Below are 24,341 nucleotides of genomic sequence, written 5' to 3' on the forward strand. Positions count from 1 at the left end.
TGAATTGGGAAATAGGACTGAGTCAAATAATCATTTCATTTGGTAATATTTTTCCTGCCTGATTTTGCTTTGCTTTTATGATAATATACATTTGGATCCATTCAAAGTGGTTTTCTAGATGATGTTATTTGTTTATGATTTGGTTAAAATGCATATTTTAGGGTCAATTAATTCAGGAGTTAAGAAACTATTAATGAATTTTCATGATTTGATTGAGACCCTGGTAAAACGCAAGTGAAAGATTGACATGGTATCCCATTTGAGAATATTTTCTCTTTTGATATAGGAAAAGATTATTTCAAGCCTATATATTTACATAATCTAGTTCTGCTTCCATTGCCAAAATCTGTAATTTCTCTGTAGCAATCATGTTACATTCAGACACCAAGTACAGAAGTATTACCAGGGTCTAGTATCAAGAAGAGGAGGCATTCAAAAATTCCTGCTCTAGGCACAGAGAGTGGCAATGAGGAGTGCACCTCTGCCTCTGTTTGGTGAAGGTAAAATTGGTGCCATCCTGCAAAATGGGTGTAGCTCAATGGTTGAGCACCTGCTTTGCACGTACAGGGTCCAGGGTTCAATCCCTGGTACCTCCTGGAAAAAAAAAATGGTGCCATCCTTTGATGGTCTTCTCTGGGGGTCTTACAACCTGACCATCAGTGTTTTAACCACTTAGTGAACAGTTTGACCCTTACTTGCACACTCTTTTCTCCCTAATGTCCTTTCATCAGAGTCTTTACAATCCTCAGATATACATACTATGTTTGTTTTTAAAACTGTCTAGAAACCACAACTTTTGAGTTATATGCTTAAAGGAAACCAGCACATGTCCTATTTCCTCCCTCCACATCTCCCACTGTCCTTGTTGGGCTAGTGGTCAATGACTGGCTGAGACTTAGCTTCCTCATAGGTCCTCATCCACCTGTCTCCCACTGGAAAGATTGTTGATGATAACATCCGCAGCCTCTTCTTTGGAGATTTCTTGAAACCAGAGAGTGACTCAAAAATCTATGATGAGATCATGGACCTGAAACAGCTCACCACAGTGATGGAGTACTACCTGGAAGAGTACAACAACATCAGCAAGGCTCCCATGTCCTTGGTCATGTTCAAGTTCGCCATTGAGCACATCTCCCGGATCTGCAGGGTCCTGAAACAGGACAAAGGCCACTTGCTCTTGGTGGGGATTGGAGGCAGCGGGCGACAGAGCGCCAGCAAACTGTCCACATTCATGAACTCCTATGAGCTGTACCAGATCGAGATCACAAAGAACTACACCAACCACGACTGGCGGGAGGACTTAAAGAAGATCATGCTTCAGGTCGGTTTGGTCAGCAAGAGGACCGTCTTCCTCTTTGCCGATAACCAGATCAAGGACGAGTCATTTGTTGAGGACATCAACATGCTTCTGAACACAGGCGATGTGCCCAACATCTTCCCTGCTGATGAGAAAGCTGACATCGTGGAGAAAATGCAAATGGTGGTCAGGACAGAGGGAGTGAAGGTTGAAGCAACTCCCCTTTCTATGTATAACTACTTTATTGAGAGGGTGAAAAAGAACCTTCACATTGTCCTTGGTAAGAAGAAGCAAATCCAGTCTGACTAGTTTTCCCTGGGTATAGCAGCGTCTTCTGAGAGTCCTCAGCCCAATTCCCTTGTGAAGGTCCCAGGCTTGATCCAGCCAAAGTACCAGCCCAGGGGTTGGAGTTCCCCTGGCAACTCCTCCACTCTCCTGAACAACTATTTTAAACCTCAGTTTGCTGAATTCTCCTCTGATCTCTCTCCTTTACCCAGCAGCCTCACACAATGACTTCTGGTGGTGTTCTTTCTGAATCCTCTTTCTCATTACTCAGTCCTATTGATTTTACTCCTAGACATCTCATATATCTATCCACTTACCTGTATTATCCAAAATTGAAAAGTTGCCATCATCTCACCCAGACTTCATCTCTGCAGCCTTCAAATTGTTCTCTCTATATCAGGGGTTCTTAACCTTTTTTGTTCCACGGATCCCTTTGCCAGTTAGGTAAAAACCACGACACATTAAGTCCACTCTGTACTGTGTATTATTTAATAAATATATCACACCCACACCAACATGTCCCCACAAGAATAATGTTTTATTGAATTTCAATTCAGGCTCACAGAACCCTTTTTAAGACTCCCTGCTTTATATCTACTCTCGTCCCTTCCAGAACTTTCTGTTCCACTGAGTTAGGATGGTTTGTTTTGTTTTGTTTTTCATTTATTGCAAATATCATCATCACACACACTCTCTCTTCCTCTCTACTTAAATGTCTTCTCATTAAGATAAATACTAAAATTCCTCATGTGGTCTTATAAGCGTCCCACCCCCCCACACCCCACACTCCACCCCCGCCAGATAACCTCATCTCCTGTCCACCTTCATCTCAAACCAAGCTTCCTCTTCTCTCTGTTCTTCAGCCACCCTGATCTTCTCAGTTTTACCATGCTCCATCACACTTCCTCCTATTACAATGCCAAAGAATGGAATTTGGGGTAGAACCTGAACTTTTGGTTGAATGGATATGGAAGTCAGAAACTATAAGCAGCTATGGTGTATGCATCACTCCCTTATGTCTGTGAGTCAGTATAAATAGAGCAAGTGGATCAAAGGGCTCTAAGCCACCCTGACCAAGTGACTGAAAGGGTCTGGAAGGAACAACAGTGGGTATAGAAGACCAATTATAAGAATTATAAGGCTCTGGTAATACACTGAGATCCCATCACAAAATTGCATGATAATATCCCATGATCCCCCTGGCTATTCTTGATTATACCCTGGGGAACCAACAGGAAACATAACCCTCTCCCTTTCTTCCCCCTCCTCCCCACCCCACCTACCTATCCTTGGGGGCCTCCTTACCTTAGAGGAAGGAAACTAACGAAGTCCACTTTTCACAAGCCATGAGTCCAATAGGGGACGCCTTCCGGAACCGCCTGCGGATGTTCCCTTCACTGATCAATTGCTGTACAATTGATTGGTTCCAGTCCTGGCCCACAGATGCCCTGGAGTTGGTGGCCAACAAATTTCTGGAAGACGTGGAGCTTGATGACAACATTCGGGTAGAGTAAGTGTTACCTGCATTTTAGTACCCCAACTAAATATTCCAAGTTGGAAATCGAGATGCTGGCTCTAATTTTGTTGTTCTTTTAAAGATTTCTCAGTTTATATATGTAAAAAGTCTTGTTTTTTAAATCAAATTAAATTTAGTTTTATATTTAATAAAACACCTTTGCTGAAAAAAGAATAAAATTGCATTGTTCAGAATTGTCCTGGGAATGCACTGTTGTCACAGTTATGAGGAATTGGATGTGAACATAGCTCTTTGAATCATCTTAGAACATGCATTCTTGAGGAGCAGGTGTAGGTCAGTGGTTGAGCACCTGCTTTGCATATATGAGATCCTGGGTTCAATTCCTGGTACCTCTTTAAAAAAAAAGAACATGCATTCTCAACAGGGGCACTGTTGCCAAGGGGACAAAAAAATTGGTTCTTGGGAGAGTGAAAAAAAATTTAATCTTTCGTGTATAAAGCACAAATAAACCGGAAAAAAAAAGAAAGGAAAAGCAATTAATTTTGGCTAGAGTAAGGAAAGAGATGAGAATGTTGACCACTCTTGTTCTCCAAGACTGCAGTGTTCATGTCACTTACCTTATCTACCTCTGTCTTCTCAGGGCCAAACAGGTGCCTGCCACACAGTAGGTTCCATTAATGTTTATTAAGTGAATAAATAAAAAATGAAGAAGTAGGGTCTGAGGCTGATGGCCTTAAATTTCATTTAGAGTACATTGAACTTTGTTCTCTAGGCCAGGAGACCTGTTAGCCTGGGCAACTGGGACAAAGTTAGATCTTCATTTTCACTGACATCCAACTGTAGGTACTTTGAATCTCCTTCAGTGATAAATGTAGGCAACAAATCCCGGTAGGATTATCAGAACCTGTGACTTTGTCATCAAGTGGAATCCCAGCTAATTTCATAACTCGTTTCAGTCATTGCAGATGCCTCTGTATATCATTCCTTGAAAATGTTGCCAGCTCTTACACCTGTGGTTCAATCTTGTTTTTTAGTGCAGGGGTCAGCAAACTCTGGCCCCCAGGCCAAACCCACTTGGCATCCTATTTTTGTAAGTAAAGTTTCACTGGAACATCACCATGCCCACTCATTTTTATATCATCTAAAGAAGCACATATATTACTATATAACAGATTGGGATTTTGAAAGCTCTACTTCAATATCATCGGTTTCTTTTGTAATCCTATATGTCTTATTTTATGCATTTAAAACCATTATTTTGGTAAGTCCAGCCTTCACCAGGTGGCCCAATGTTAAGAACTCCTGGTGATTCCTCAAAAGGATTAGTGATGGGGATGCCTCAATCAAAGATCTTTCCAGAAAGGGTAGACACCACCCCCATCCCTCTCTATCTCACCCGTGTTAACTTGTCTTCAGAGAAGTTTGGGTTTTAATGGGCAACCATTAACATGCGCCCTCTCACTCCATCACATCTGTAACCCAAGTAGTACTAGATCTCTCTGGAAGAAGCTGGGTCCCACCTAACTACCTCCATGCCCTTGGCAGGGTGGTTTCCATGTGCAAATACTTTCAGGAGAGCGTGAAGAAGCTGTCACTCGATTATTACAACACACTTCGCAGACACAACTACGTCACCCCCACCTCCTACCTTGAGTTGATTCTGACCTTCAAGACACTCCTGAATATTAAGAGGCAAGAGGTTGATATGATGAGGAACCGCTACCTGACAGGCCTGCAAAAACTCGATTTTGCAGCTTCCCAGGTGAGCAGCTGCTGAACCAGAATGGGGACCGGACTGGGTGGAGGTGAGTAAGGTCAGATGCAACACTGACGGAGCGTCAGATACCAAGAACATTTGACCCTACGTTTACCCAGCTCACCTCAGACGCCTCACCCTACTTCTGGCCCCATCAGATCATGTCTTTATTTAAAACTTTGATATTTAGTTCATCATGGATTTTTTTGCATTAACTTTGATGTTTTAAATACTGTATTAAGGTACTATTTACCTTGAGAACTGAGCTTTTTTAATTTCCTTGTCCCAGGCTTGGATATTCTCAGTGGGGAACTTGGGCTGTATAAGGCAGTGGCTAAGAGCAGGGCTTTGTGGAGTCAGATAGACCTGGGCTCAAATTCCAGCTCTACAATTTACCAACTTTAGAACCGTGGACATTTTACCTCTTTGGGCCTCATTTAATCTTCTGTAAAAAGGGGATAAAGATGGTTTTCACTACATAGGGCTGTTATGAGGATTAAATGAACTGACATAAGTACAGCCCATAGCAAAATGCCTGACAACTTGCCTACCATGATGTCCGGGCAACCAAAATTGAACCCAGGTCTGCTGGGCTCCAGCACCTGGGTTCCTCACCAGGCCAGCCTACTGTGCTTCTTCACAGACTCCTGGGGCCGTGGGAGCACACTGGAGAAACCCTCTTCAAATACTTGAAAGCCAGTCTGGTGTAAATTGAGACCAGCAGGCTAAAACTGTAGCACAGTAAATCCCAGCTCTAAAATCTAATGGGTTTAGTTGTCTGAAGAAAAGGCACAACTCCCCTGAGAGGTGGTAAGCTCCCCCATCATTAGAGGTATTCAAACAGAAGCCAAAAATCCATTTGGCAAGAATGTTATAGAGTGAATCAGACTGTTGGAAAAAATAGCCTTGAAATTTCCTTCTCTCCCAGGTATATCTCAGCCTTGTGTGTTTTCCTTCACAGCCTTAAAATAAATGTAGCTATTTTGTACCTTGTTTTTGGTCTGTCTCTCTCTCTGCTGCCAACACTAGACAATATATTCAACCAGGGAGGAAACTGTGTCTATTTCTTTTTATTATTTCTAGTTTATCATTTTATGCCTAGTTTCTAGTAGAGTGCTTGATAACTACAACAGAGTATTAACTCAGTAACTAAGTGTTGAAAGATCAAAGAGATAAGAGCACTGACAAGTCTACCAAGCACCATGTCAAAACCATGAGGAAGTATTTTTCTGTATATATGGTTGGGTAGATGAGCATTTCAAACCTTGCCAATGTTGCCATTCTCAGCCTTGACGTAGCTGGACCTGCTCTCCTCTGGTCCCTGTCTCCTTGCTAGGTGGCTGTCATGCAAGTTGAACTGACTGCCCTTCAACCTCAGCTCATGCACACGTCCGAGACGACTGCTAAGATGATGGTGAAAATTGAAGAGGAGACAAGAGAAGCCGATGCCAAGAAACTTCTGGTGCAGGCGGATGAAAAAGAAGCCAATGCTGCTGCTGCAGTTGCTCAAGCGATCAAGGTATAAATAGCCAAGAGGAAAGGGAGGGAACTACCACTTTCGGGGCTAGTCATTTTCTTGCTAGAGACAAAGCCAGTCCTGTGGAACGTGTGTGGTCATGGCAGGCTCACAGGTGAGAAAAGTGAGGCTCAGACGGGGTGGGTAGGGAAGAGGATTTGGCCCAACAGATAGGGCGTCCACATACCACATGGGAGGTCCAAGGTTCAAACCCCGGGCCTCCTGACCCGTGTGATGAGCTGGCCCACGCGTAGTGCTGATGCGCACAAGGAGTGCCGTGCCATGCAGGACTGTCCTCCACGTAGGGGAGCCCCACACGCAAGGAGTGTGCCCCATAAGGAGAGCTGCCCAGCATGAAAGCAAGTGCAGCCTGCCCAGGAATGGTGCTGCACACATGGAGAACTGACACAGCAAGATTATGCAACAAAACGAGACACAGATTCCCCATGCCACTGACAAGGATACACGTGGACTCAGAAGTAACACCCAGCGAATGGACACAGAGAGCAGACAACTGGGGGTGGTGGGGAAGGGGAGAGAAATAAAATTTTTTAAAATCTTTAAAAAAAAAAAGAAGGGGTGGGTGACTTGCTCAGTAACACATAGCTCGGGATGAAGCAATTCTTTCTGACACCCAGATCTCTGCAGGAAGTATTCTGTATCTTAATAGTCCCCATATCACTCAGACAAGTCCCAACATGGTCTGAACTCATCTCATACTGATTTTCCTCTGGTCGCTCTGCTCAGGCCATCCTGACCTCTTTGCTATTCCTTAAAGAAACACAAAGCAAGTGCTCACCCCAGAACCTTTGCACTGCCTGTTCCCAGAGTGCCCTTCCCTCCAGATATCCACATGGCTGTCTTCCTCACCTATTTCATGTTTTTCCTTAAATGTGCCTGCCATGTCTTAGGTATGGAATAAATATTTGTTGAGTGACTGAATGTTGAACCTAGAGGACCCCATCTGAAAGTGATGCTTGTACCTGAAGAAGAAATAGTCCTGGGAAAGCCTTGGCCAACTTTCAACCACTAAAAGAAAATCTGATTAGCATTGATGTGATGTTATGTCATATCATCTAGTACTTTAAAGTACATGATTCCGCTTGAGTCTCACAACTACCCTTGAGACTTAAAAATGGTGGATGTCAATATTTAAGAGTCGAAGACGTTGAGGTTCACAGCTGAAAGTCCAAGGCCAGAATCCCACAGCTAGATTGTGCGATTAGAATCCAAGGTTTGTCGTACTGAGTTTAAAGTTCTTGTTCCTGTGCCCTCACTTAGCAGTTAGAAAAATACGCCAACCATTCTTCAAACCATGAGTATGAAAGAGAAGTAGCCCAGGTCAGTTTCTTATAAAAGTCCTGCCTTCCAGACTGACTTCTGTCCAATGAGTCCTGAGACCTGGCTTCTTGTAGATTCACCTGGGCTCCCATCCCTGGTCTCAGAGACACACACAGTGAATGCCCTGGATGATGGGGCTGCTTCACTCGCAGTCCTAGTAGCTCAGGCAGGAGGCAAATGAACCGATGAAAGATGGTGGCCGCTGGACGCCATGACCCATAAAGTAGCAGGTGGATTGCTTTTGTATGGCAAATGATAAGGATAGCTACACCTTATTGGCACCATGGTGGTTTCTCTGGTATTCCATCACTTAACAAATATTTATTAAGTACTGACTATGTGCTGGCACTTTTCTAGGTAGTGGGGGAAATAGGACTGAAGGAGGAAGACATAATTCCTTTCCTCTTGGAGATTATATTCTGCTCGATTTACATTGCCTTTTTCCATCCTAACAGGCCTGCTAGGCCAGTGGTATCATTCCTAGTTTATAGATGAAGCCATCATGATGCAAGGAATTTATATGACTTGCCCAAGATCATGCAGCTACAAAATTACTAAATCAGGAATCAAACCCAGAGCCATCTAATTCCAAAGCCCTTGCAGTTCATTATTAGTCCAGAAGTTGCAAACTAGCATACAAATACTGTGGCAAATACAGTATATATTTCTTTGAGATCATGAGCAACATTTAAAAATCAAGAGATTTCAAATAAAAATTCTGAATTTTCAGCATTAAAAAAAAAATCAGGCAGTATGGCAACATTGAACTTGAACTCTTGTGTTGCACCATCCATGGCACTGAATAGATGCTGCCCCCAGTGTGTCCCAGTTCACCAAAGCCCCAGCCAGCCTGCTCCCACTCATGTCTCCAGCCTGGTGGCTCCTGAAGGCACAGGAGTTTGCAACTCCTCCAAGGTTCTTGTCTAGAACTGGGTACTCCAGGGCTCAATTTTCAATCTATTCCTTTCTAGCCTCAGTTTCCATATCTATAAAATGGGCATCCTAGGAGAAAAACATGTAAAGTTTGTAGCCCATGTCCTGCACACAGTCAGGGCTTACACAACAGGTCATTGTTGGCTATTGTACAAAACAGTTGTTCTCTGCCCTCTATCCAATTGGACTTGCCTGTTTGACAAAGCTCCAAGGGGCGGGGGGGGGGGGGCAGATATGTTAAGGAAGGGGAAAATCACACCCAGGAGTCTGCCCTGCATTCCTCTTGGAGCAGCAGTGACTTACTGAAGCAGAAGGGAGGGGAAGTTTGCAAAGGCAAGTTTTACAAGGAGATGACCCGGGCTCCCCACCCCACCCACGCTGGGCAATAACTGCCACCTTGGGTTTCGGTACAAAGGGTGAGATCTAATGTCTTGCCACCCTCCCTGGGTCCTGGGAGTGACATCCAGGAGGTGACTCAGGAGCAGACGAAACTATGGAAGGAGGAGAAGCAGCTGGTGTTTGTTCTGCCCGTTCCCTGGGACTAGAATTCCCTCCTGAACCTTTCAGGGCTATGGTACTCCCTCCACTCAAGGACAGCTCATTTTCTCTATGCTCCTCGCACCCCTAGAATGTGCGGATGGCATCAGGGAGCACCCGGGGTGAGGCCTAATGCAAAGCAGAGCCTCAACAATGTGAGTGGAACCCAGGATGGGAAAGCTAGGGGACTGGGAGGAGAGTACCACCTCCAGCACATATGATGTACAAGCATAAAGTTGTGCTTAAGTTGATCTATTCTTTGTAAGCTAATGAATCATTTCCTTTCCCCCAATGGGGATAATAAATGCTGCTAGAATTGCTGCAGATCTGATGACTTTTTGTTAAAGTACATTGTGCTGCTAGTCTCTCAAACAGTCCCACTGTCCAGTGTTTGTTTGTTTTGTTTTAAGGCAGTACCAGGGATGGACCTGGAGACCTCCTACATGGGAAGTAGGCTCTCAACCACTGAGCTACACCTGTTCCCTGGGTCATTTTATTTTTTAAAATTTATTTATTTTTAAATATTTATTTTATTTTATTTATTTCTCTCCCCTCCCTCCTTCCCGTTGTCTGCTCTTTTGTGTCCATTTGCTGTGTTCTGTGTCCACTTGCATTCTCTGCAGCACCAGGAATCTGTCTCTTTTTTGTTGTGTCATCTTGCTGCGTCAGCTCTCCATGCGTGCGGCATCACTCCTGGGCAGGCTGCGCTTTTCGCGCATGGCTGCCCTCCTTGTGGGGCACACTCTTTGCGCGAGGGGCTCCCCTACACGGGGGACACCCCTGCATGGCATGGCACTCCTTGTGTGTGGCAGCACTACCCATGAGCCAGCTTACCAAACTGGTCAGGAGGCCCTGGGTTTGAATCCTGGACCTCCTATATGGTGGGTGGATGCTCTATAAGTAGAGCTATATCTGCTTCCCCCCGGCCCTGGGTCATTTTAAATTGGGATGTTTTCATCAAAGAAACAAATGTAGCAGTAATGACAAGTATGAAATAACTTCCGAAAATTCTATTTTAACAGCTTTTCATTTTTCCATATTTCCTTCCAGGTCCCTGTCATGGATAGTATTATATTATTGCAGTCACAGCTAATTGTGATTTTATCACACCCCTCCCTTTTTTTTTCTTTATTAAAGCAGTTGTAGGATTACAGAAAAGTCATGCACAAAGTACAGAGTTTCTATATGGCACACACACATATGATTTTTCCCTCTTATTAACATCATTCATTAGTATGGTACCCTTGTTACTATTACTGAAGCAATATTATAATTATATTAGTAACTATAGTCTGTAGTTCACATTAGGGTTCACTGTGCTATATAATTCTGTGTTTGTTTTTTAAAAAAATTTTTATTCTGGTAACAAAGATACAACCTAGAATTTCAGTATGCAATTCAGGCTAATTATATTCTCAACGTTCTGCTACCATCACCACCATCCATTACCCAAACTTTCCCATCACTCTAACCAGAAACTCTGTACCAATTAAGCATTAACTCTCCATGACTTAGCCTCACCCTGGCCCCTGGTAACCTGTCTTCTAGTTTCTGACTCTGAATTAATTATTTCATATCAGTGAGATCATATAATATTTATCCTTTTGTGTCTGGATCATTTCACTCAGCATTTCACTCAGGTTCATTCATGTTGTCGCATGTATCAGAACTTCATTCCTTTAATGGTTGAATATCCCATTGTGTGTATACCATATTTTTTTATCCATTCGTCTGTTGATGGGTACTTGGGTTGCTTCCACCTTCTGGCAATTGTGAATAATGTCTCTGCGAACATTAGCAAACAAATATCATGCCCTTTTTCCCCCCTTAACATCCTATCACAAATGTTGCTCCAAAATGTCATGTACTCATTTTAATGGCTGTTTTAAGGAGGGGCCTCACCCATGAAGTAGCCATTCCCTTATTGGGCATTTAGGTCTATCCGCCCTTCCCCTTTGTTTTTGGTGTTGCAATAGTGTAAACCAGAGTTTCTCAACAAAGCTGTGCGTCAGAATCACCTTTGGAGTATTAGCAAATGCAGATGGCCAGACCCCACCCAGACTGAATGAATCAGACTCTCTGGGCAGGGAGCCTGACCACGAGGGTGTTCTAAGTACTCCCCACTGATTCTGATGTGCAGCCAGTGCAGAGAACCACTATTGGACTATGTTGCAACTAAAGGCCTTTTTGAGTCACTTGCAAATGAGGCTTGCTCCAAGACAGAGCTGGAAACTGGCCTTTGCCCATTAGGAAAAAGAGCAAAACTACGAAGCCGCTGGGAGGTCTGAAATCTGCGTGGGCCATTAGTTGTCTGGCACTTTATAAGAAAGTAATATGGAGTTATTGATGTGATGCCATGGGCACCTGGAATCATTGAAATGCACTGAAAATACAAAGCTGTGGTTGAGCTAACACCTTTGGTCTCCTCTTCCTCCAAATCTTTCTGAAGCCAACCATGAGAAGCAGGAGAAACAGGTTTGAATTTTTTCACTTGCCTCACATGCTGGTGGACATTCTAGGGATGTCCCCAGCTGAGTTGCCCTTGGAATTGAGGGATTATTGCCACCTGAAGCAGAACATTCTATTTCAATGTTGCAGACATCTGATATAGCTCTTTTTTTTTTTTTTTTTTTGGCAGGGGTGTGGGGAAGGTTTACTATGATGCAGCCAAATAAAACATTGCTGCAAATGTGTAAGAAAAGCAGAAAACCTAAAATAAAAAGTCCATGACATTCAGATGCACATATACATAGGTGTGAGTGCACTCCCAAGATGCACAAGCAAGTCTGCAGGACATAAAGACTTCAACACCTGCTTGCTTTAGTTTTTCTAAGAACTGATGTTCTCTTGTGAAGTTCTACTTTAATCACACCATGTGATCAGCCTCAGGCTGGGGGAACTAACCAAGAAGTCACTGAGTAGGGAGCCAGGAGCCCAAAGTTGGAGTTTGACTCTGGTTAACCACCTGTGTGGCCTTCGTTAACTCCTTTTGCCTGCTAGGACCTTGTTTCTCTTTTCTTAATTTTTTTAATTTTTTATTCTGGTAACATATACAACTCAAAAATTCCCAATTTAGCTGCTTTTAAGTTTACAGTCCAGTGGTTTGTTGAATCGATTACATTCACAATATTGTGCAACCGTCACCAAAATTTGTTGCCTATCTAGACTGTGTAAGTTATCGAGCAATAACTTCTTCTACACCTTATCCCCTGACCCCTGGTAACCTGTAATTTACTGTCTCCATAAATTTGCTTTTCTAGGTATTTCATGTAAGAGAGATTGTACAGTATTTGTCTTTCTGTGTCTGGCTTATTTCACTCAACGTGATGTCATCAGGGCTCATCTATGAAGCAGCATTGTATTAGAACTTCATTCTTTTTTTTGGCTAAATAATATTCAATTGTGTGTATATACCACATTTTATTTATCCAGTCATCGGATGATGGATACTTGGGTTGCTTCCATCCTTTGGCTATTGTGAATAATGCTGCTTATGAACATTGGTATACAAATATCTGTCCAAGTCCCCTGCTTCCAATTCTTTGGGTTATGTACCAAGAATGGAATTATCAGGTCATATGGCAATTCTATGTTCAACTTTCTGAGAAATCATTAAACTGATTTCCACAGTGGCTGCATCGTTTTATAATCCCACCAACAATGTGTAAGTGTTCCAAGTTTCTCCACATTCTGGTTAGCACTTGTTATTTTCTGTTTTATTTTAATAATAACCATTCTTAGTGAGTAGGAAGTGGTATCTTACTGTGGTTGCTATTTGCATTTCCCTGAAGACTAATCTCATTTTCCTTTTTGTTGGAATTTGCCAATCAGACTATTAAATGATCTTAAAGGTTCCTTCCAGTTCTAAAATCCATTATACGTTAGGATTTCTGATTTTTTAATTAAGAAAGAACTCTCATGCCATTAATATTCGTCCTTTAAAATCATACAATTCGGTGGTTTTTAGTATATTCAGCAAAGTTGTGCAACCATTAACACTAATTCCAGAGCATTTTCATCACTCCCCAAAGAAACCCTGCACCTATATTTTGCAACAGCTCTCCATTTCCTCCTCCCCCTTAGCCCTGGCAACCACTAATCTACTTTGTCTCTATGGATTTACCTATTCTGGGTATTTCATATAAATGAAATCATACAATATGTGAGCTTTTTTCATTTAGCATAATATTTTCAAGGTTTATTCACATTGTAGCATGAATTAGTGCATCTTTTTTTGACTGAATAATACTTAATTGTACTAATTTTGTCTTTAAATAACAAATAATGGGCAAAACAGACACCACTTGCCTTTCCCTGAGCTCACCCTCTCACACCCTACTCAGCTCTAATGTCTATCCTATTCCTCCTTCTCACATGACTTTGAACTCTACAGTATCCCCCAACCCTCATCCTATCCCTGGCCCCACCCCAGTCCCTCTCTGAACTGCAATCTATTCCTCACTCTCCTTACCCCATTCCTGACCATTCCCCCTCCCTCATGCCTATCCCTCTTCCTGTTCCCAATCCTCAATCCATCTGTCACTCAACCCCTAAGCCTCACCCTCATCCTTTAATCCATCTCTCAGCCCACCCCTGATCTATGGGCATGAATTCACTCATGCTTATATTCCTTGGAAATATGTTTAGAAGTTCAAATGTTTAGAAGATGAGAAAGATAGATGATTAGGCAGGAAGGTAGATAGATAATGACAGATAATGACATGGCAAAATGTTTAATGTTGCTGCATCTGGGTATCTGGGGGCATATGTTGGGTCCTGTGGGTTTTGTATTATTTTTGCAACTGCCCTACAAGTTTGAAATTACTTTAAAATAAAAAGCTTTTTTATTAAAAAAAAAAAAAGCTTAACTTTTTAAGATTTACAAACCAGGTAAATGCTCACACATCCAGGGCAGCCCCCAAGGGCATTCTTCCTGGTGACTGTTCCACACCTCGAGCCACCCACGTGCCAAGCTCTCAGAGGCACAGCCCTTGAAGTACTCTGGACAGGGAGCGCCCCTTCCCGCTGCCTCTGCCTCCCCGCCGCGCAGAGCTGTGCCCACCCTCCCCCAGGTGTGCCTGACCCCAGGCACTCATCCCTGCTGTCTCTGTGCTGCCCGCAGAACGAATGTGAGGGGGACCTGGCCGAGGCCATGCCGGCGCTGGAGGCGGCGCTCGCTGCGCTCGACACCCTGAACCCCACCGACATCTCCCTGGTGAAGTCGATGCAGAACCCCCCAGGCCCCGTCAAGCTGGTCATGGAGAGCATTTGTGTCATGAAAGGGCTGAAACCAGAGAGGAAGCCGGACCCCAGCGGCAGCGGTAACCCCTGTCAACATCCCAACCCACCCAGACACAGGCACTGTCCTCGGGTCCCTGGCAGGAAGGGTGCCAGCCCCCGACCCCAGGCCCACAGACAGGACTGTTGCGTTTTGGAGGAGTTAAGAAAAGCGCCAGAACATGCACGCACACCCCAAAATCTCTCTCGTGCTTCCTCTCCGTCCTCTTGCCATCCCTCTCGCCATTGGCGGGGAAGATGCAGGTATCTGTGGGTGCAGCTGAGCTGAGTCAAGGCCGCCGCCTGCGATCATGGCAACAGCGGAGGTCAGGTAGACAAAGAGCACTGTGTGTGGGGCAGGCATACACGGGGTGAGTGGGTGGGAGAGAGAGACAGAGATGGGTAGAGAGACCAGACACCCAGACACACACCCATAGAGAGTGAAACAGGAGAGGAAGACCAGGAGGGAGGCAGAGGCTGAGGCTGAGACAGATTCAGAGAGACAGAGACTCACACACAAAGTTGGATGCAGGGACAGGAGAAAGAGAGAGAGACCTGGAAACGGAGAGTTAGACGGAGAAAGACAGGGGCAGAGTGAGAGAGAGAAACAGAGAGAGCAATGGTAAGAGTAAGGATGTAGAGACTCAGAAATGGGGAGAAAGGATTAGGAAAGGAAGGAAAGCACCCTTATAAGTACAATTGAGTCTAGAGGCATTAATAGGTGACTATTCATTTTACTTAAAATCTGAATTAGAGGTAGGTCTTTATATTGAGACCGACATCTTAGAACTGAGCAAGAACTTGAAAGACCAAGGCCAGTGATATTTCCTGCTTTTTGAATTCTTCCTATCCTGGAAATAGGCCTGCCCTTTCTCTGTTCCTCAGGGGTGTGAGGAATCCCTGCTCCCTCACTTGGGAGCCTCCGACTCCTGCTTCTCACTGCTGCGCATTCCCTCCTCTCTGGCTGGTTTCAGGCCAGAAACCACATGAAGAAGAAGGTTAGAAATGGAGAAGTAGGGGATGGGCTTTACAAGGGAATCCTTTAGGAAAGCAGCTGAGGTTTAATAAGATGGCTAGAGCAAAGACAAGCTCACCAGTTCTCCAACCTGACTTCACCCTAGAATCACCAGGGAGTGTCACAAATGCTGAAGCCTGTGTCCCACCCCCAGAGATTCTTATTGCATTGGTCTGGGTATGGAGGTATTTTATAAAAGCTCCCTCAGTGATTCTGAGGTGCAACTGGTATTGAGAACTGCTGAGATACACCAAGTACTGCCAGGTCGCGAATGCTGCTTTGCTTCTTGGATCATTGATAATTAGCACACAACCTAACATTCACCTTCCTCACTTTAAAATTAAAGTGACCATGCATATTACTCACCCATCCCCTAGAATTTAGTACATTTGAATGGAGCAGAAGAGCCACTGAATTAGCTTTGGGTACCTTGAATTTAAATGAAGCAGATCATTTTCCAGAAGGTAAACAAAAACCTTCAGGGGAAATATTGGGCTGGTTGCTGTGCTTACATTACAGATGGCACACATTTGACCTCTTTCACTGAGTATACCTCAAAGTGTAACTATCTTGACAAGCCCAAGCTTGGCAAGGGTTTATAGAACCATGAGCCCAAAAGGATCCCAGCTCTTTTCCAACATGTCAACAAAAGGACCACTGTCCCAGGATGGGATCTGACTCACTTGATCAGTTGTTAGTCAGCAGAATTGGTACAAAGGAAAATAAGAGCCTAACTTTATTTTCTGGGCAAGCCATTGGTGCCCTTCAGTCCAGTTGTAAGCCTGTGAGCTGCTTCTCCCACATTTGCTCTTTTCTTGAGATAGCCACCTCACTCACTCACACCATCCACCTCACTCCCAAGATTTGAAATAGTATTCAAAATACTTGACCTTGGGTTGTTGTTCCTGTTGCCCTTTACATTGTGAACAGTGTCTTAGTTCCCAGCTGCAATAACAAATACCCCAAAGTGGATAGACTTAAACAACAGGAATTCAATGGCTCACAGTTTTGAGGCTAGAAGTCCCAGATTAGAAGTCAGCAAGCTAATGCTTTCTCCCTGAAGACTGTGGCGTTCTGGAGCTAACCACCAGTGATCCTTGGGTCTTTGACTTTTCCATCACATGGCAATGCACACAGTGTTGTCTTCTCTCCTTTCTCTTTTGGGTTCCATTGACTTCCAGCTTCTGTTCTTTCATGTGTCTTTCTCTTACTATTACTAAATTTCTTCTGCTTATAATCGCCTCCAGGAATACAGATCAAGACTTATCCTGATTCAGTTGGCCACACTTTAACTAAAAATAACATCTTCAGAAGGTCCTGTCTACAATGGGCTCACAACCACAGGAATAGATTAAGATTAACAACATGTTTTTCTGGAGTACATGCTTTAACCTATCAAATGGGATACAGGGTCACATCTGTGCAATAAATAATTATTGATGACTGAGCATCAGACACTGTGCTGGATTCACAGCAGGATCTTACAGCTTTGAGGGAGAGGGAGATGATAAAAAGTAAACAAAAAATTACAGCTTGGGATAAATGCTATAAAGTGAATTGGTGTTCTGGCAGCTGAGATTAAAGAAGATGCTGGGGGAGGGTTAGAGGGTCGCCTTAGTAAGAGTGCCTAGGGTAGTCCCTTTGCGGCTTTTAAAATGAGACCTGCAGTTTGGGCAGGAGCCAGCCAGATGTCATTTACATCATAGACAAAGAGCTCTTGGTAGGAAAGCACTTGGGATAATTGAGGGACTGAAGAAGGTCTTTTGTGACTGATGTCCAGAGAGTGAGAGACAGTGGCTGAAGATGAGGTTGGTGAGGTCGGTGGGAACTTGGATGTTTTTCCCCAAATATGATGAGTAGCCACTGTAGGAAGTCTTAAATCTCAGTCAGAATGTCTTAATGAGGCACCTGTTGTCTCTGCTCCTTGTACCAAACAGGTAAGATGATAGAAGATTACTGGGGGGTGTCCAGAAAGATTCTTGGAGATCTGAAGTTCTTGGAGAGTCTTAAGACATATGATAAAGACAACATCCCCCCAGTGATCATGAAGAGGATCCGCGAAAGGTTTATTGATCACCCAGAATTCCAGCCGTCTGTCATTAAAAACGTATCATCTGCCTGTGAGGGTTTGTGCAAGTGGGTGAGGGCCATGGAGGTATATGACCGCGTGGCCAAAGTGGTGGCCCCAAAGCGGGAGCGTCTGAAGGAGGCTGAGGGGAAGCTGGACGCACAGATGCAGAAGCTGAACCAGAAGCGAGCAGAGCTGAAGCTGGTGGTAGACCGTCTCCAGGCCCTGAATGATGACTTTGAAGAGATGAACATCAAGAAAAACACCTTGGAGGAAAACATTGAAATCTGCTCCCAAAAGCTGGTCAGGGCAGAGAAGCTGATCAGTGGTCTTGGAGGAGAAAAGGACAGATGGACAGAAGCAGCCCGGCAGCTGGGGATCCGCTATACTAATCTGACAGGGGATGTGTTGGTGTCCTCAGGGACTGTGGCTTACCTGGGGGCCTTTACAGTAGATTATCGGGCCAAATGCCAAAAGGAGTGGTTGGACCAGTGCAAACAGAAGGTCATCCCTGGCTCCAGTGACTTCAATCTCAGCAACATATTAGGGGATCCTGTCAAAATCCGTGCCTGGCAGATTGCAGGGCTGCCCATTGACTCATTCTCCATTGACAATGGTATCATTGTATCCAACTCCAGACGCTGGGCCTTAATGATTGACCCTCAGGGACAGGCCAATAAATGGATCAAGAACATGGAGAAAACTAATAAGCTGTCGGTCATCAAGTTCTCGGATACTAACTATGTGAGGACACTGGAAAATGCTCTGCAATTGGGCACTCCCGTCTTACTTGAAAACATTGGAGAAGAGCTGGATACCTTTATTGAACCCATCCTGCTGAAGGCAACATTCAAGCAGCAAGGGGTTGAGTACATGAGGCTGGGTGAAAATATCATTGAATACTCCCAGGACTTCAAGTTCTACATCACAACCCGCCTGAGGAACCCACATTACCTCCCTGAAGTTGCTGTCAAAGTCTGTCTTCTCAACTTCATGATCACCCCCTTGGGTCTCCAAGACCAACTTCTTGGCACTGTGGCTGCCAAAGAGAAGCCAGAACTGGAAGAGAAGAAGAATAAGTTGATTGTGGAAAGTGCCAAGAACAAGAAGCAGCTAAAAGAAATTGAAGATAAGATCCTGGCAGTCCTCTCCATGTCTGAGGGCAACATTCTTGAGGATGAAACTGCCATCAAAATTTTGTCTTCCTCTAAGCTGCTGTCTGAAGAAATCTCTGAGAAACAGGAAATTGCTTCCCTGACAGAAATGCAGATTGATGAGACGCGGATGGGCTACAAGCCAGTGGCTGTCCACTCTGCCACCATCTTCTTTTGCATCTCGGACCTGGCCAACATTGAGCCCATGTACCAATACTCCTTGACCTGGTTCATTAATCTATATGTGCAGTCCCTAGCTCACAGCAGGAAGAGTGAAGAGCTGGAACTACGCATTGAATACATCATTGAGCATTTCACCCTGAGCATCTACAAAAATGTTTGCCGCTCTCTGTTTGAAAAGGACAAGCTGCTGTTCTCCCTCCTCCTGACCGTTGGCATCATGAAAGAGAAAAATCAGATTAATGAAGAAATCTGGTACTTCCTTCTCACTGGAGGCATCGCACTGGATAACCCCTTCCCCAACCCTGTTCCTGAATGGCTGCCTGAGAAGGCATGGGCAGAAGTTGTCCGTGCGTCCACACTGCCAAAACTGAAAGGCCTGATGGAACATTTGGAAAAACACATTAACGAATGGAAGATTATCTATGACTCAGCCTGGCCCCACGAGGAGAAATTCCCTGGACCATGGAAGTTCCTTCAAGGACTGGAGAGGATGGTAATCCTCCGATGTCTGCGGCCAGACAAAATTGTTCCAGCTGTTCGGGAGTTCATTGCTGAAAACATGGGAAAGGTGTACATTGAACCTCCTACATTTGATCTCCAGGGTTCATACAATGATTCCAGTTGCTGTGTACCACTGATTTTTGTGTTGTCTCCTGGTGCAGACCCAATGGCAGGTAAGGACAGTACATCGTGTGAAATCAAACTCAAAATGAGGCTAGAATATAGGAAGCCCAGAACACATGCATGGATGATGGCAGCATATTCCTTACAGCTGGCTTAAATGGCTTAGGAGGCCAATCAGTCAGCAAACTGAAGGTGGTGCCAGGGTGACTTCTTTTCCTGCCTAAAGGGGACAGCTTCTGCTCAGCTCCATGTGAGCTCAGTATGTCCAGGTTATCTTATTTTTCAAGAGAAACTAGAAATGCAGAAATCTCCCATTGTTTAATCTTGATAAGTCATTCACCAAAAAAAAATTTTAACACATTGTCCTGGCTGAATTCAGCCTGCTGATTGTGTTGTTAATCTTTGCCATAAACCGTTTTTTCTAAGTATTGCTTCTCTCTGCTGGGCTTTTTTACTTTTCTTCTGATTCAAAAATTTTTAAATTCTTTGAATAACTAATACTATATGTGGTAAAAAAAAAAAAAAAATCAAACAATACAAAAAAGGTATAGGGCAGTGGCTCAATGGGAGAGGGAGGTGATTTTGCCCCCAAGAGGGCATTTGGCAATGTCTAAAGACATTTTTGCTGTCATAACCGGTGTGTGTGTGTGGGGGGGGGGGGTGCTACTGGCATCTGTTGGGAAGAAGACAAAGATGCTACTAAATATCCAACAATGCCCAGGAGAACCCCCACAACAAAGAATTATCAGCCCAATATGTCAGTAGTGCTGCGGTTGAGAAACCCTGGTATGGAGTGAAAGGTACATCTTCCTCCTAATCTCCCCAGAGGTATGCAACAGTTTCCTGTGATTATATACAGAAATAGTTTACACATCTAGAAGCATATGAGTTTTTGACAGAAGTAGGTTAGCTTTCTGTTCTGTTGGGAGAAGTCAAAGCTTTAGTTTTTTCTGTTGCTGAATGAAGAAAGGCTACCAGAAATACAAGTGACAAGGCTGGCATTCTCCTGAGAAAGCTAGGAGTTTGACATGCCCCCTCACCTGGGATAGAATACCACCATCTCTGGCCCTTGGAGGAAGACAGAGGAGGGAGCTGAAATTAACTGATTTCCAGGTTCCTATACAACACCGAACTGTTATTGTTAAGATATCAATTCATGACCCCTTTCTAGCACCTTTGTCCTTTATGTGGCAGTTTATAAAGAAACAAGGGGGAAATGAGGAAAGGTAAGGAAGAGAAATGGGAAAAGGTCAAAATCAGTTCTATAAAATAATAATATTGTGCCAGTAGAGGCTTTGTTGGTTATATCCAATGGCAGTGGTTAGCATATTCCTATCCCTTAGAATTTCCTGTAAACTGAGGTTAGCTCTAGAGGGTTGGTCAGATTTAGTTGGGATGATTGCAAAGGAAGCTTCATTGGGAATGTGTACCTCCCATTGCCTCAGGAGGCACATTGTCTTTCTTTGCTGTGTTCGGGGATCCACCTCCCCAGCCCTCACCTTCTCCAAGGGACCCTAGCTCTTTTAACAGGCAATGGTATTTGGAGACACGCTTTGGATGCTAGGGAGGACCATTGCTACTACATAGATCGTTGGTTCTAGGCCTTTCTGTTCACTAATTCTCTCTTCATCTGTATCTAATCTACTCTTCTAATTCAGTGCTTTGAGTTTTTATTTTCAATGACCATGTTTTCCATTTCTAGAAGTTTTATCTTTTTTATTCCAGATCCATGTATTCTTTTTCTATAGAATTCTGAACTTTTTATTATGCTTTGTATTCCTTCTTTTTCATGACTTTAGAACTGTTTCTTTTATAGTCTCTTTCAGAGATCAGATGTAATCTTTTGGGTGTTTTTATCCCTTCTAATGATCTATTTCCTCATGTGGTTTGTAGTTTTTTTCCATTAGCTCACATCAGCAAGCTTATGTTATTTTGTGCGAATCTCATATAGTTGGGTTTTGGAGTATCACAAAAGAACAATTTTGTACATAGAAACACTGGTGCCCCAAGGGTTTCACCATGCAGAATTAATTTAATGGGAAATTTCTCAGCTTGGAAATCCCCTACTACAGGGTACTGTAAATTCACACTCCTCATCTGCATGTGGCAAAAGCTTTGTATTTTTATTTAACACTGGAGAGTTAGTGTTATTTTTTTTCCACCCAGACTCCAGACACGTAACGAGCTTCCATAGTGTTTTCTTGAGTCAGTGACCTGATGTCTGTCCTTCATAACATGAAGGTACAACACTTTGAGGATCCTAACTTTATACAAAAGTCTCACTTCCGACTCACCACCTCCTAGGAGCAAAGCAATGTCTCCCATAGCCTTTAAAACTCCTACCTCTAAACCGTTTAATAAAGTATTGTGTTTTGCTGTGATGAAATACTATGTAGCCATGAAAAAAAACAAGTCTTTTCTATATGTACCAATATGGAGACACTTGTAAGGTACATTCTTAAATGAATTAAGGCAAATGGAATATTCTACAATTTATGTAAGTGTGATAGTTACACGTGCATTTATTTATTTATTTATTGTCTTATTTCTCTTTTTTTGTCTTCTTTTTTTTAATGTTACATTAAAAAAATATGAGGTCCTCATATACCCCCACCCCCCTCACCCCACTCATTCCCCCATAACAACAACCTCCTCCATCATCATGAGACATTCATTGCACTTGGTGAATACATCTCTGAGCACCACTGCATCTCATGGTCAGTGGTCCGCACCATAGCCCACACTCTCCCACAGTACACCCAGTGAGCCATGGGAGGACACACAATGTCCAGTAACTGTCCCTGCAGCACCACCCAGGACAACTCCAACCCCCTAAAACGCCCCCACATCACATCTCTTCCTCCCACTCCCTACCCCCAGCAGCCACCATGGCCACTTTCTCTACACCAATGCCACATTTTCTTCGATTACTAATCACAATAGTTCATGAATAGAATATCAGTAAGTCCACTCTAATCCATACTCTATTCCTCCATCCTGTGGACCTTAGAATGGTTGTGTCCACTCCACATCTATATCAAGAGGGGGCTTAGATTCCACATGGATGCTGGATGCAATTCTCCTGCTTTCAGTTGTAGGCACTCTTGGCTCCCTGGTGTGATGGTTGACCTTCTTCACCTCCATGTTAGCTGAGTGGGGTAAGTCCAATAAACCAGAGTGTAGGAGTTGCAAGTCTGTTGAGGCTCAGGGCCTGGCTATCACATGGTTAGTCCAGAGATTCAGGTCCCCTGGGTATACACTAAACCCCAGCTCCAACTACAGATCCAGTAAAAGTAACAGGAGAGGCTTGTGGACAAAGATCACATCTGAGTCCAGCTCCATCACACAGAAACACAAACTCCAAAGTAGGGCCAACTGACAGGGCACTGAACTCCATCTGCCATGACCATAGAACCTGTGGGTCTCTGTACCCCTCAGAAGAACCAATACCTGGGATTGTATCTACTTTATCTGTCTCTGGGACTCTGCTGAGGTGTGCATAAGGGCAAACCCTCTGATAACCTCCTGGCTCTTTTTGGAGACTCACAGCCATATAAACTCATTTGCCCTTTCCAGTTCCCCTTTTTCTTCAGGTCAAAAAGCATTTTTAACTCCTGGTATTATATGTAGAACGAGATATTCTGCTGGTCCAAGTTGACCCTTTTATTCAGGGTCATTTTCTAGTTACATCATCAGCTGGTACTTGGTAGTAATCCCTCGGTGCCAGGGAGGCTCATCCCTGGGAGTCATGTCCCACACTGGGGGGAAGGCAACACATTTACATGCTGAGTTTGGCTTTGAGACTGGCCACATTTGAGCAACACAGAGGCTCTCAGGAGGTAATTCTTAGGCACCCTGCAGCTCTAGGCCTTGTTCTTATTTCAGGATGTGCATTTATTTAAATGCATAAAATATCTCTGCAAGAGTTCACAAAAAGGTAACAACATTGGTTGCCTCTTGGGAACACAGGTTGGCTGAGGGAGGTGAAAAAGATTTCCTTTTCACTTTACAATTTTAAAAAAGAAAAATTTTTTTATTAAATACATTTTCATATTTAAAAGAACTTTCAAACTTACAAATGTGATTGGGTCCTGTATTTCTAAGTAAAATAAATTAGTAAAAACCCCTGCCCTAGTTCTTTGGTTGTATACTCACCTCTCTGGTTTTGAGTTACCTCTTCATTTTTGGCACCTGGGAATTTCTCTTTCTTTCAAACCTGGATTTCTTTTTTTTTTTTTTCAGTTTATGGAATTTTTTTTTTTTAAATCAAGAATGTCTATGTGTTTGGAGCCAAGTGGAGTCAATTATAACTTAGTCTGCCATGTTACCAGAACTTCCCCAGAGAGATATTTATTTGGTAATTAATAGAAATCAGTGAGTTTCTTTCTGTGCAGACTCTTGTAGTGTAATCCCTCCTTTTGTGTTGTTATGGGTAATCTGGTCTTAGCTGGCCTGTCCTCTTTCAAGAACCCCCTTTTTTCCTGGTCTCAGGCCTACTGAAGTTTGCTGATGATCTTGGTATGGGAGGTACCAAAACACAGACCATCTCCCTTGGCCAAGGCCAAGGCCCTATTGCTGCCAAAATGATCAACACTGCCATCAAGGATGGGACATGGGTGGTCTTACAGAACTGCCACCTTGCCACGAGCTGGATGCCTGCTCTGGAGAGGATCTGTGGGGAGGTGATCATCCCTGAGAGCACCCACATGCGGTTCAGGTGAGACGCTCCCCCACCCCTGCCTATCTCTGGGCCTCCACCTCAAGTTCCAGACATTATGCTGGTTGCTGGGAATGCAAGGATGAACAAGACACAGTTACCACCCTTAAGAAGCAGTGACTAGTCTGTGGAAGGCAACCCATCCATGAGTAATGTTGAAA

General features: G+C 43.7%; 1 protein-coding gene across 3 annotated transcripts in view; it reads left to right on the forward strand.

The window, feature by feature from the left end:
- The window catches only part of DNAH3 (dynein axonemal heavy chain 3), a 192,099-nt gene that overhangs the window by 147,198 nt on the left and 20,560 nt on the right, over positions 1-24,341 (forward strand). For all 3 annotated transcript variants that reach the window (XM_058286298.2, XM_071211287.1, XM_058286299.2), the window contains 7 exons: positions 911-1,577; positions 2,927-3,092; positions 4,605-4,821; positions 6,152-6,334; positions 14,265-14,463; positions 17,372-19,513; positions 23,955-24,180. In XM_058286298.2, coding sequence (XP_058142281.1) covers positions 911-1,577; positions 2,927-3,092; positions 4,605-4,821; positions 6,152-6,334; positions 14,265-14,463; positions 17,372-19,513; positions 23,955-24,180 — 3,800 coding nt within the window. The remainder of the gene's footprint in view (positions 1-910; positions 1,578-2,926; positions 3,093-4,604; positions 4,822-6,151; positions 6,335-14,264; positions 14,464-17,371; positions 19,514-23,954; positions 24,181-24,341) is intronic.

Source organism: Dasypus novemcinctus, chromosome 23, assembly GCF_030445035.2.
Source record: "Dasypus novemcinctus isolate mDasNov1 chromosome 23, mDasNov1.1.hap2, whole genome shotgun sequence".
NCBI lineage: Eukaryota > Metazoa > Chordata > Mammalia > Cingulata > Dasypodidae > Dasypus > Dasypus novemcinctus.